The sequence below is a fragment of the Pundamilia nyererei genome, unplaced genomic scaffold (genome assembly GCF_000239375.1).
Source record: "Pundamilia nyererei isolate P.nyererei 1_Seehausen unplaced genomic scaffold, PunNye1.0 scaffold00121, whole genome shotgun sequence".
Lineage (NCBI taxonomy): Eukaryota > Metazoa > Chordata > Actinopteri > Cichliformes > Cichlidae > Pundamilia > Pundamilia nyererei.
This window is the reverse complement of record NW_005187522.1, coordinates 525856-538821: the sequence shown is the minus strand read 5'-3', so window position 1 is coordinate 538821 and position 12966 is coordinate 525856. Positions and strand designations below refer to the sequence as shown.

Below are 12966 nucleotides of genomic sequence, written 5' to 3'. Positions count from 1 at the left end.
TTAGAATAGTGATATGTGAAAGCAAGCATATGGGGACATTATATAAATAATCATACCTCACCTGTTTCATATAGTCAAATTTCATATCTGTTTCAGTCTCTAACATTTCTCTGGTTCTTTGTCAACTGCAGCGTATTTCTGGCACTGACACCTGGCAGAGGGTGAACACTGGTATGCCAGTCAAATCTCCTCGCTTTGCCCTGTTTGACCTGGCGGAGGGTAAATCTTACAGCTTCCGTGTACGCTGCTGCAACTCTGCTGGCGTGGGTGAAGCCTCTGAATCCACAGGAGAAGTCATAGTTGGAGATAAACTGGGTGAGCTGGCAAACCAAGTGTGTCAAAACTAATGCTGCATATAAAAAGACCTGCTCGGGACTGAATAATAGTAGCTCTAAAATCACAATGTCACTGGTTTATTTTACAGTCTGCTGCAGCGCCTTTCTGCATTATAGGATGTTCTGTGTTTTCCTTTTCCTCTAACAGACCTGCCATCAGCTCCAGGCAACCCGGTTGCCACCAGGAACACTGACACATCTGTGGTGGTTTCCTGGGGGGCCTCCAAGGATGTGCAACACTTGGTGGGCTACTATATTGAATGCAGTGTGGTGGGCACAGATATCTGGATGCCTTGCAACAATAAGCCTGTTAGGCAGACCAGGTGGGCAGGTTTAAAGGTGCAATTAATGCATGCTCTAAGACATGGAGGATACTGATTTTGCCATGTAAATATGTCATCTTTTTATGTCTTGTTTATAATACTTCCACAGGAATTAAGAGGATAAGTAGCAGTCAAGTGCTGCTAATAAAATGCACTTGATTAACTGAACATGAGAAAGTGTAACCACCTCTATAAAAGCAGATGTTTTGCCAGTTTACTGATCTGAAGCATTCAGGTGTGTGTTAAGACAACACTACAATCTTTCCAGGAGTGGATATCCAGCACAATCACTCCAGAGCTACATCTCAAACCCTACATGTCTAAGTTTCCACATTAAACGTTAAAGTTCATGACAGTATCGCTAGAAAAAGGATGAGCAAGTATGGCTTGTTTGAAAGGGTTGCAAGCCTCTTCTCTCCAAAAAGAACATGGCAGCATGGCTTAGATGTATTGCATCTGAACAAACCACAAGACTCCTTTGGACAAAAACAATCTCCTTTGGACTGATGAACCTAAGTGGAGACGTTTGACCATAAATGCAGAGCTCCACATCTCTAGAAAACCAAGCACATGGTGCCAGAATAAACTAATTATCCCAACTCTTAATATGTTGGAGGTTTAATGATTTAGGTTGGATTTGTACCCACAGACCTGAGCACCTTGCAGTCACTCAGTTAAAGCTTGGCTGAAATTGAGTCATGCAACAGGATGATCCCAGTGGTAAACAAAGAATCAAGGTGTTGCAATGGCCCAGTTAAAGTCCAGACCTCAACCTGAGTGAAGTGATGTGGCAGGACCTTCAGAGAGCTGTTTATCATCATCATCATCGTCATCATAGTAGTAATAACAATAAAATATAAATAAAAGAAATAGTAAAAAAAAGGTCAGTTACCCACTGAGGTCAAAGGCCAGCAAATAAAAATAGGTTTTTAATCTGGATTTAGCAAGAAGGTCCTGACTTCGAGTTTGTTATTGTTTTGTTTTTTTTTTAAATAAAAAAAAAGCAATGTAACTTGAATGGCTTAAAGTATTTTGTATCAAAATCAACCTTTTGTGATATTACAAAAGATCCCACCTATTGATTAATACTAATGAATCTCTTTTTTCTGTTTAGGTTTGTGTGTCATGGCTTGATTACTGGTGCAAACTACGTGTTTAAAGTGAAGGCAGTAAATGCTGCTGGATACAGCCAGAGCTCCCCCAATTCTGACGCTGTAGTTGTACAGGCTGCCATCTGTAAGTGTCATAATTCTTTCTCATTGTTCACTTTGCCCGCAGTATTCAGTTCATTTCCCCCTTTGTCCCCCCTTATCCACGTATAGCCTTTCACCACTCCTAACTCAAAATCCTCTTTAGGTTTTTTTATTTACTTGCTGAGATTTTATTCTCATACAGTTAATCTACCAGATATTTCCCTGCAAATCTCATGTGTTAATGAGTTATGTCTTGATGCCTGTTTAATAAGAAAATCCCAGAAAGTTGATTCTGTCCATTGGAACGCAACATTTTCAGTGGGAAAAACATTTCATCACTTATCCAAATGACTCAGCTGACTGCAGGTTTCCCCTACATTATAAGCAGTACATTTGCAATATGACCAAAACTAGCACTGTTACCTGAAAACAATAAGCTCAGTTTCATGATCTGCTATGACCATTACTCAGTGGCCATGAGTACTGTACAAAGAGACTCTTGTACTCTCGGGGGAAACCTGCAGTCAGCTGAGACTGAAGAAGTCCCTTGGATGAGTTATTAAAGGTTATGAATTATATGTTTATAAAAGTGCAGTTGATAACTTGCATGTGCCTGCATGACAGTCTCATTGCTACCACTATATTTGGAAACTTTCCCATCCTTTAACTTTTGTATTTACATATTTTTTTGTGGCTTGGTTAAACCAGTCAGGTCATGTTTTACAATGTTTCTAATTTGTGTGAAGGGTTTGAGGGTTTAAGCATGTAAGTTTAATTTTGCTTGAGTTCTGCTGTTTGATAACTCTTTAGGGGTGCCTGTTAGTGCCTGGCCAAGATGAAGACTAAACTATTGTGTTCTTAAAGAGCATGATCTTAATGAGTCCTGGCTTTGAAGAATTTCTTAGTGTGAAAGTTTCACAGCTGCTTGCGTTTAGTGTAAGTATTTCTTTTTCCATTATTGTGATACTAAATAACAAATGTGTGTTTCTTGTGTGTGTAATGCAGCTGCATGTATGATGTTCATCTGTACCGTCGCAGCTAACATGATATTTTAACACTGATTACCACTAACACCTGTATGATACTTGGCTAATGCTAGTCTGTATGAAATTGTGTGCAATTATTAATTTTCCATGTAATAATTTGGGTTTTAATATTTCAGTGTTAACTGTTTTGACTCGCTTACTCACATTTTTTCTCACAATTAAAACTGACCGGCCTGTTTACTCTCATCACAGCCGTACCTGGTAAGCCCACCGGTGTGACCCTGCAGGAGGCCTTCAAGGACTACATGGTCCTGGGCTGGAACGCGCCTGCTAACAACGGAGGAGCTGACATCAGGGGCTATTTTGTGGACTACAGAACCGTAAAGGGAGGCGTTGCTGGAAAATGGCATGAAATGAACCACCAGGCACTGACTACAACTTCCTATAAAGTAAGTTTCAAGTTCCTTCAGCCTCACATTCATAAAACATAAAATGTTATCACTGCATGTAATGAAGCTGGCAGGCACTTTTTAGTCTCTAACTATTTGCATTTGTTTCTTTTAGGCGGAGAACCTGAAGGAGAGGCTCTTTTATCAGTTTCAAGTCCGAGCAGTGAACATGGCTGGTGTGAGTAAACCCTCTCTGCCCAGTGCACCTCTGGAGTGCAAAGAATGGACCATTACTGTCCCAGGTATCACTGACCACATGTTCACCGAAACACAGAAAATTGAGCTGGTAGATATTAGTAACAGAGGGGTTAAACCAATAACTGACTATCCACTGAAAGGAAAAACTTATGTAAGGGGGTTACTAAAAGTTAAAGCATTTTTAATCAGTGACCTGACCAAGAATAATATGGAAATGATAACTAATAATCACACACTGTCACACACTACAATTAAGTGAAAAAACATCCATATCATATGCTACCAGATATCTAGGACAAAATATTTATATTTTCTGGGTAACTTCAGCGTACTTTTAAGAGCAGCCACACTGATTAAAAGTGCTATTCTCTTTATCTAGCAGAAATGCTTATCTGGTATGATTTTTTTTTTAGTTGTGCTATGTCCAATGTTTTACAAGACAGAGACTGATGCAAAATTGCTTAGACAACAGTCAGTTAAATCACTTTATATTGCTTTCAGTTCTCAGCATTATAATTTGGTGCTAAGCCAGGTTTTTGTCTATATAATTAGACCTGAGCCCCTGATATTAATTATTTAAACACTTTTATCTTTAAGGTGTTCCTGTTGGTCTTCGTGTACTGGAGGTCCGTGACACGTCTGTGGTGGTCCTGTGGGAGCCACCGGTGTTTGATGGTCGCTCGCCTGTCAATGGCTACTACTTGGACGTCAAGGAGGCCTCTGCTGGTGAGGAATGCTGGAAAGGTGTTCATGAAAAGGTCAACAAGATGAAATACATGAAGGTGAGGAAGATGCATATAATTCAGTTTGAATAAAATTGGTTCATTAATATCTTAATGTCAGATACAACGTGTGAAATACTGGTTTTAATAGTTGGTGGTTGGACTCTTTCTTACCCCTGCCTGTTATGTGCTAAATCAGGTGACTGGACTGAAGGGTGGCGCATCCTATGTGTTCCACGTGCGTGCTCAAAATCTTGCTGGAGTTGGAAAGCCCTCTGCAGTCTTAGGTCCAATCCTGGCCCAGACTCGCCCTGGTGAGTGGGACTGTTATGTAACTGATGCAGTCAGTCACAGAGTGTTCCTATCCAGTCTTAAAAAAATGTGGAAAATTTGTCCTCACACATGACTTGACATTCTTTTGCAGTTCTACACTGATGGCCAGGCTTTTTATTTTGATGATTTACTCTTTTAATGACTAAAATTCTGAGTTTGAGGACTGAAAATACTAATATCGGGGATCCTCTCACCATTTAATATCTCTCCCTTAGGCACCAAAGAGATTTACGTGGATGTTGATGATGACGGTGTGATTTCCATGGTCTTTGAGTGCTCTGAGATGATGGAGGGCTCTGAGTTTGTTTGGTCCAAGAACTACAAAGAGATCACAGACACCTCTCGTCTGACTATTATCAGTGAACGGGGAAAGTAAGTATACATTATGTACCACTAATGAATAGAATAGAATAGAATAGAATAATCCTTTAATTGTCCCACAAGGGGAAATGTTCACTACCACCATTTTCCCCCAGCATTAGAATCCATGTCACCAGATGATATCAGCTAAAAAGAGAAAAAATGTCCCCACTCTCCTCCCTTGCTGTGTCATCATCTGCAGATCCAGAGCTATCTTCAACAGTCCCTCTCTGGAGGATCTGGGTACCTTCTCCTGTGTAGTCACCAACACTGACGGCATTTCCTCCAGCTACACGCTCACTGAGGAGGGTGAGACGCCCTTTGAAGGCTGTCTCAGATTACATGGTGCAGTACTTCTGTCGGTTTACAGAGGTCATGACATTCATCCATTTTGTTGTTCTTTTCTTAATTGACAGGTCTCAAGCGTCTTCTGGACATCAGCCATGATCACAAGTTCCCTGGTGAATATTGGGACAAAGCACAGATGTTACCAAGACCAGAATTTCAGTTTTATTTAGTAATAAATGTAGATGTTGGTTTAAATATGGTTTGACAATGACTTCTTTTCTCAAACAAATGCAGCCTACAAGCCTGTTTTTAACTCTGTTATTGCTGATACCCACTGTGACTTTGTGCCCTACATCTATACCTACATGCAATAATCCTAAAGAAAATAGAAGTTGTTCTGCAAGAGCTTTAATAAATCTGGTGCTCTCTAGTTATTCCCTTTAAGAACGAAATGGCTATGGAGCTGCTCGAGAAGGGTCGCGTGCGATTCTGGACTCAGGTGGAGAAATGCACTTCTGACTGCCAAGTGGAGTATGTCTTCAACGATGTTATCATTTCTCAGGGAAAGGTAGGAATAATGCTGCAATAATAATGCCGACACCTCCCCCCCCAGTTTTAAATTGAACGTAACCTTACTGCTGATGGATCAGAGGTTTTCTGTTTGCCTCACTGTTTTCAGAAATACATAATGAACTTCGACAAGTCCAGCGGTATTATTGAAATGTTCATGGACTCTTTGGAAGTCACAGATGAGGGGACGTTCACCTTTAACCTGGTGGATGGCAAAGCTAAGGGTACAACCAGTCTGGTGCTAATTGGAGATGGTAAGCAGCTTTAATGGCTAATACAGTTTTGACTTCCATTTTGATATAATAATAACTTGGATTAGCCTAACTTATAACTTTAAGGACTGACAAAATGGCATAAAAGTACTGAGCAGTTAAGACGAAGTCAAGAGAACAGCATGAAAATGAAGGCTGTAAAAATACACAATGCAAATGTCAGTGTAAATATAGACTTCTCCCAGTCTGCTAGGTGTATCGCCAGTGCTGCAGTTTAATTATGTATCCATTGAGGGGCAGCAGAAGGCAACGTTTACTTACAGTTGTCCCTTTTCATTTTGTTATGGCACGCATTTTCTAATACACTTGTGAGTGAATGAAGTGAAAAATAAGGGTTTAATCTGTTTTTTAGCATTTATGTTTCTCTTTGTCCAGAATTCAGGGAGCTTCAAAAGAAGTCAGAATTTGCGAGGGCAGAATGGGTCAGGAAACAAGGTAAGAAATCTCACGCCTCTTCAAGTAAGCCTAATGATAATTAAACAAATAATTTTTTTTGTGTAATCATTCCATTTATTTTCAGGTCCTCACTTTGTCGAGTACCTTGACTTCAGTGTTACCCCTGAATGTGATGTACTGCTGAAATGCAAGGTAATAGAAACGAATGTGAATAATTACAGCGCTGTTGATATTTCTTCAGAGGTGGAGCACATAGGTAAAGCGACTCCTTCCTGTCTCTCTCTTTGTTTCATAGATTGGAAATGTCAGACCAGAGACTGAGATCACTTGGTCTAAGGACTGCATTGAGATTGCAGAGGATGATGAGGATGCTAAGAAAATCGAGAGGCAGGACGGCGAGCTGACCTTTAATATCGGAAAGGTCAGCCATTAGATGGAGGCCGTATGTTGCGAGGAGTTGTGAGCTTATGAGTAAAGAGCTATCAGGAGTGCTGATGCAGCTCTGCTTCCATTGTACAGCCTTACCAGCTGCTGCGCTGTCTACCAGCCCTCTCTGACACATACATTCATAAATGATGAAACACTATGGAAAATATTCACCTTCCCAGGTTGTAGTAGAGTGCTGGAGTCAGCACATTAGCGTGTTCCCTGTGGGGATCTGAATAGATGCAGTGGGTACCGAAACTGCTACAATTAATGCTTTCTCTGAATTTTCATACTTGGAGACTCGGCGATCGTATTTATACCCACGTAATTCCATTGTACATGTCATGCGCTTTTAACTCATTCATTTCATTCTAACAATAATCAATATAACTTCTCTGGAAACCTTACATGCACAAAAAAGAAAAGAAAAAAACTCTTTTTGATAGAATTTTGATCTGGTTTGACACTAAGGGCCCAGTGCCAGGGAAGCTACATTGATATTTCATTGAGACTGTGTAAGCATTACTCATTAGAAGAGGGTCGGTGTCATTGCATGAGCTCCTGTCAGCTGCATTTGCAATAACTGGCTTATCTGTCTAATTCACAGTGGGTTATTAAGCAAGAGAAACAGAAAGAAAAAAAGAGAAAACCACCTGCAGAGGACGTTCCCCCGCCACCAAGACCTAAAGTCTGGACATAATCTTTCTGCCATAAGTTGATACCTGATTTCTCCATGTGTCTTCCTTGTCTTCCCATATCCATGTTTTTCTCTGTCCTTTCCATGTTTTCCCTTTAACGCCTGCAGCATCACGGGCGGGAGAAAAGCTTGCCTTTTCGGTTTACTTGGTCCCTGTCTGGCTATTTGATTGTCTTTTATCTGTCCCAAAAATAATGTTGCACTCCCCTCACTTTGAGGTTAAGGGGATTTCATTATTGCTTCAAGGATACTTATGTGACTTTTAATTTGAATCTTAGATCTCCAAGCACGACGCGGGTGTTTACGAGGTCTTCCTGAGGGATGAGAGAGGCAAAGATAAGAGCACCTTCAGTCTGACAGATGCAGGTAGTCTCCCTCAGAAATTTTAGGAGCTGAAAATCAAGTGGAAAAGTGGAAATGAGTGCTGCGGAAAAGCAAAAGTAATATCAGCGAATGTGACATTAATTGCTGTCGTCATGCTTTTCCCCAGGATACCAAGCTGTAATGAATGAGCTGTTCAGGGTTATTGGTGAGTCATTAAAATTCACACTTACCAGGCAGTAATGAAGCACAACACATAGACCACGCACTAAAGAGGCCCAAAGAAAGAAGCAGAATGTGCCTATTCAAAGTATTTTTCCTGAGAACGAACAATTAACATCTAAATATTTCATGCTTTACTGCATACCATTATCCGATATTAGCTCCAAGAGATGCAAATAAGTGCCTGTCTTTGCTCTTTTCTCCCTACAGCTAACTCTTCCAGCGAAATCAAAGTTCTCAGTACCGAGCATGGCATCGTCCTCTACTCCACGGTCACATATTACCATGAGGACCTGCGTGTTGGTTGGCTCCACAAGTATGTGAAATTGTCCTGGTTTGCAATCTTTTATTTTATTTTAAGACTCATTCACTTATAAAATACACAAAGCAATACTATCATGAAGCTACATTTAAAATCAAATGCAGCTGATAACAGTCTTTGACCTTGACTCTCAGAGGTGTCCAATTAGATTGATGTCATACTGTTATCGACACTGTGCAAAATTATCTGACCAGCATTGTAAAATGTTGCTTATAACCATACAGTCTGTACATGAAATTATGAGGTAAACCTCTTAGTGCGTGATAAATGCATGTGTAAATGATTCAAGTTCATTCTAAGGAGCTTGGAAAGAAAAGCGTCTGGACTTCTTTAAGTTGCTTGAAGACGTTTCACCTCTCATCCATCATTCAAGTTAATTCAAAAAACAACATTTTTATCTGCAGAATTTTTGCTAATAACTTTTACATAAAGACAAAATAAGTCATTAAAAAATAGGCAAAACTACCTCAAAACATAAACACAATTTGAAACAGACAACAGATGTTTGAACTGATTTTTTTTGTATCGGAAGGATCTGTGCGGTAAAATCTCTTTGTGGGCAGAACTGAAAAAGTGGTTTTGCATATAAAACCTCAAGCTAAATGTTCTCACCATCACCATCTTGGCGCAGACTGGATTCAAACCCAGGACCTTCTTGCTGTGAGGTGCCAATACTAACTACTGTGCTGCCCTTCAGGCTTAAGTGGAACTGTACAGTACAACTGTCCTTTTGTAGCCACCAGGGTTGCCCCCTGGTGGCTATTAAAAAGAATGGATATTAAAAGCACTTCCACAGTTGGCTTTGCTTTTCTGACCCAGCAGCTACATCTATCTTTTATACTGTCCATAATCCTCACTAGGGGAAGTGATGCGGAAGGAGCTGCAAAACAGCCATAACAAGACCTGGCTGAATTCTCTAAATCCTTAGGAAAGGTGCTCTAGGGCTTCCTTCATTAATTCCTTTTGTGTGAGATACTGTAGAGAATCCTGCATGAAAGGAAAGAAGATAAAGCTGTCTCACAGTCAGCTGCATGTTTTTTCTTTTATTAGAGGCTTAAGGACAGCCAAGCTGCTGATAGTGAGGAGATGTATTTCCACATCTGAAAATTGTTGTAGTTACAATTTTCCAATTGTAACTACAACAATCTGAAACGTTGTGAGATTAGAATTTGAGAATTGGATGACTGCTGTAAAATGGGTTCACCTGTTGTACTTGATGTTAGTTGATATTAATTGTATGCTTATCTGCAACTCGTGAACTATTATTTCTCCCCCAGAACAAAGTCGAGTTTTCGTAACAAATGTAACCACACCGACCAGTCAAATAAGCACTGCAAGTACCACTTTATTGACACCGTGTCATGTTTCAGAAATGTTCATTTTATTTAAATATTGTTTCAATTAAAATCTGTAAAGTTTGGTTAACATAGTCTCCATGCCACAGTTAGCTAAGCCAATTACATTTAGCGTAATATTTATTCATAATTTCAGCTATTTCAAAGTAATTTCTCTGTATTACCTATTGCTTTTAGAATTAACATGAATCTAGCCATCCATATATATCTCTTCCAGCATTCATCTACTTATTGTAACAGTTAAATTAATTGCTTTCATGAAATTCTTTAACACTTCTCTACTTTTTTGTACTGTAGTTGTCATTACTACTTGTGTAAAATATCACAATAGTAGTCATGGTACTGTCATGGTACTGTTTTTTGTATAAGACCTTCAAAGCTGGTCTGTGCACTATGGCAACACTTTTTGCATATCTGAGACCTGCAGTACACAACATGAGGTAATATTGTGCCATTCGAAAATCAAATTGAAAATGAAACAGTAAAAAAAAATGGCTAAAACCATCAGCTCTCTTGTTGATGTACATGATTATATATGTATAGATGGGGATAAAATCTTGCCACATGTGACATTTAAATAACAAAACAAAACAGGGATTATTATGCAAGATTGAAGTGTCTGCTGCAAGTATTGCTCCGTACTTGAGTCATATTCCTTGGTGTATTGGATTGTATACATTTTCATTTCAATAAATTAGGAGTCAGGCATTGTTTGATGTCTGTGTTCTTGATTCCTTCACCAGAGACGGCAAAATTGCTGCTTCAGAGAGAGTTAAGTCCGGAGTCACAGGAGACCAGCTTTGGCTTAAGATCAATGAGCCTACTGAGAAGGACAAGGGCAAATACAGCATGGACATCTTTGATGGCAAGGACGGTGTAAAGAGAGCCTTTGATCTGACTGGCCAGGGTGGGTAAAAGTTTTAAAGTCAAAAGGAGCAAGACGCTTCAGGCGCAGAAAGAACCACATCCTGTTAACTTTGTCTATCTTTTGTGCTTATGTAACTAAATTATGATTGGTGATTTGTCCTGGTGCAGCATGGGAAGAGGCATTTGAAGAATTCCAAAGGCTCAAGTAAGTAAACAAACTCATCTGACTCCATCCTTCTTTTGTGTAATTCAGCTTTTCTGTCTGAAGAGGATGTTTACAGAAATAAAGAGCAGCAACCATCACAAACTCAAAATAGACATGAGGGCTGTTTTGGATGCACTCAAAATACATTTGCCGGTAGTGAACATACTTAGAAATAACTACGATACCATTTTAGAAAGCTTCTGACAATGTCTGTGTCCTTCCTTCCTCCCTTAGAGCTGCAGCAATCGCTGAGAGAAGTAAGTCTATTTATTCTCTGGTTTCTCCCGAGGGACACCACTCTATGAAATTATGTAACATCTTTTGGGATATCGCTTAAATTTTAACTTGGATATAGCGTGGTTAAAGGATAGATCTCCTCTGTAGCTGAAATATGAAAGTGAACAAAGGAAATTTCCAGCTAAAACACACTTCACTACACCACTGAAAAATGCAGCATTGGTGAGTATAATGCTCACGAGCTCTCCTTGATGTTTGACACTTGCACCTGTATTTCCTGTTTAGACCGTGCTCGTGTTGTTGGAGGCTTGCCAGATGTGGTTGCAATCCAAGAGGGCAAGGTAAATAAACAATTTTTCACTCTATTCATGAAGAGTGTCACTCTCTTATTCTTTCTGTTCTCTCTTAGTTTGTGTTATTCTATGAGTGTGTCTGATCTGATAGATAAAATCTGATAAGCTCTCTTGTTGCATATGTGTGACACCCATCAATCCCCTGCCAACTTATATTTACTCGTTAGTCCCTGAACCTAACTGGCAACGTTTGGGGCGAGCCTGTACCTGAGGTGTCCTGGACGAAGAACGAAAAGGTGCTGGTATCTGACGACCACTACAAACTCAAGTTTGAGCACAACAAGTTCGCCAGTATCACAATCGCCGCCGTCTCCACGGCTGACTCTGGCAAATACGCCCTTGTGGTGAAGAACAAGTATGGCACAGAGGCCGGCGAGTTCACCGTCAGCGTGTACAACCCAGAGGAAGAGGAGAGCAAGGAGGAGAAGAAAGACTAAAGGATGACACAGCGTAATGACACAAGGAAGATTAACAACAGGGCAGTCTCCAAAGTATTTTACCCCGGCATGTGCCGGTGCAACACAGCAAATAAATAAATAAATCATGAATTTAAAAAAAACAATCATGGGTTAAAGAGTTTCGGGCATTTCTTATTAAGGATAGGGTTATGAATGTGAAACAGAATAACTGTTTGCTTGCAGTTTGTGCTTGATGTGTCATGTTTGGGGGATATTTGACTTGACAATTTTATTTTGAAAACAGCTTGAAGACCTCCAAAAGCAAGACACTCTATTCTGATCATTTAAAGTTTTACATTTAAGTAATTTTAGGCATTTCAGACCACATCACTTTGGGTTTTCCCCACTGTAAACAAAAAAAAAGGAAAATATTATGTCATTAACTTTATACCAGCTATTGCAATCAACTTATAAAGTGATATGATGGCTAAAACTGTGTGTGTATGTTATGTCTGTACAGCTTGCGAGCTACAAGTCAGTGATCACATCTGTTTGTAGGAGAGGTGGAGCTGAAAAGCACTGATGCCATGTAAACAAGTACACAGCAATCAGAACAGGTTCATCTGATGTGTCTAACACACTGTACGAACGCAAAGGAGTACAGGCAGAACTGGAAAACTTGGAATCACTTCTGAACACCACACACTATGAAGAAATTCCGTTGAACTGGGGTGGGGGTAGTGGGTGGGAATGTTGTTTTTCAGGTAAAATATAAAGAAAACCCCCATGTGATAAACACTCATGTACCATGTGGCCTGAGGCTGAATACAGTATCTATGTTTGTGTCTCTTCAAGGCACTCTTGCAATAAAACTGCACCTGCTTGTAGAGAGGGTTGCCTTTGTTCTCCATAATCTCCCGTCTTCAGCTCATTGATTAACAGAAATGCCCTCAGTATAATTAATAATAAATAAAGATTAAAAAAAAAAGGGTTTGAAAGATTGATGATGGTCAAATGAAAAGAACCTGTTGTCATTGTGTGTAACCCAGTTCCTGAAAGGTCGTTAGGAGGGAGAAAAGTTAACTTTTACCTAGATACAAACCTTATTATGATAATAACTGTACATAAGTTATAGTAT

The 12966-nt window shown here is 39.8% G+C and overlaps 1 protein-coding gene across 1 annotated transcript in view; it reads left to right on the top strand.

Moving 5' to 3' along the window:
- The window catches only part of myom1a (myomesin 1a (skelemin)), a 22958-nt gene extending 10243 nt beyond the window's left edge, over positions 1–12715 (top strand). Inside the window, exons 15-38 of the mRNA XM_005742502.2 lie at positions 127–315; positions 484–658; positions 1773–1894; positions 3090–3286; positions 3402–3528; positions 4082–4266; positions 4406–4520; positions 4755–4911; positions 5102–5208; positions 5316–5360; positions 5619–5755; positions 5867–6011; positions 6405–6464; positions 6550–6617; positions 6721–6846; positions 7459–7539; positions 7827–7914; positions 8039–8077; positions 8302–8407; positions 10512–10675; positions 10804–10840; positions 11075–11097; positions 11363–11418; positions 11598–12715. Coding sequence (XP_005742559.1) covers positions 127–315; positions 484–658; positions 1773–1894; positions 3090–3286; positions 3402–3528; positions 4082–4266; positions 4406–4520; positions 4755–4911; positions 5102–5208; positions 5316–5360; positions 5619–5755; positions 5867–6011; positions 6405–6464; positions 6550–6617; positions 6721–6846; positions 7459–7539; positions 7827–7914; positions 8039–8077; positions 8302–8407; positions 10512–10675; positions 10804–10840; positions 11075–11097; positions 11363–11418; positions 11598–11867 — 2819 coding nt within the window. The 3' untranslated portion in view covers positions 11868–12715. The remainder of the gene's footprint in view (positions 1–126; positions 316–483; positions 659–1772; positions 1895–3089; positions 3287–3401; positions 3529–4081; positions 4267–4405; positions 4521–4754; positions 4912–5101; positions 5209–5315; positions 5361–5618; positions 5756–5866; positions 6012–6404; positions 6465–6549; positions 6618–6720; positions 6847–7458; positions 7540–7826; positions 7915–8038; positions 8078–8301; positions 8408–10511; positions 10676–10803; positions 10841–11074; positions 11098–11362; positions 11419–11597) is intronic.
- Positions 12716–12966: the final 251 nt, after the last annotated feature.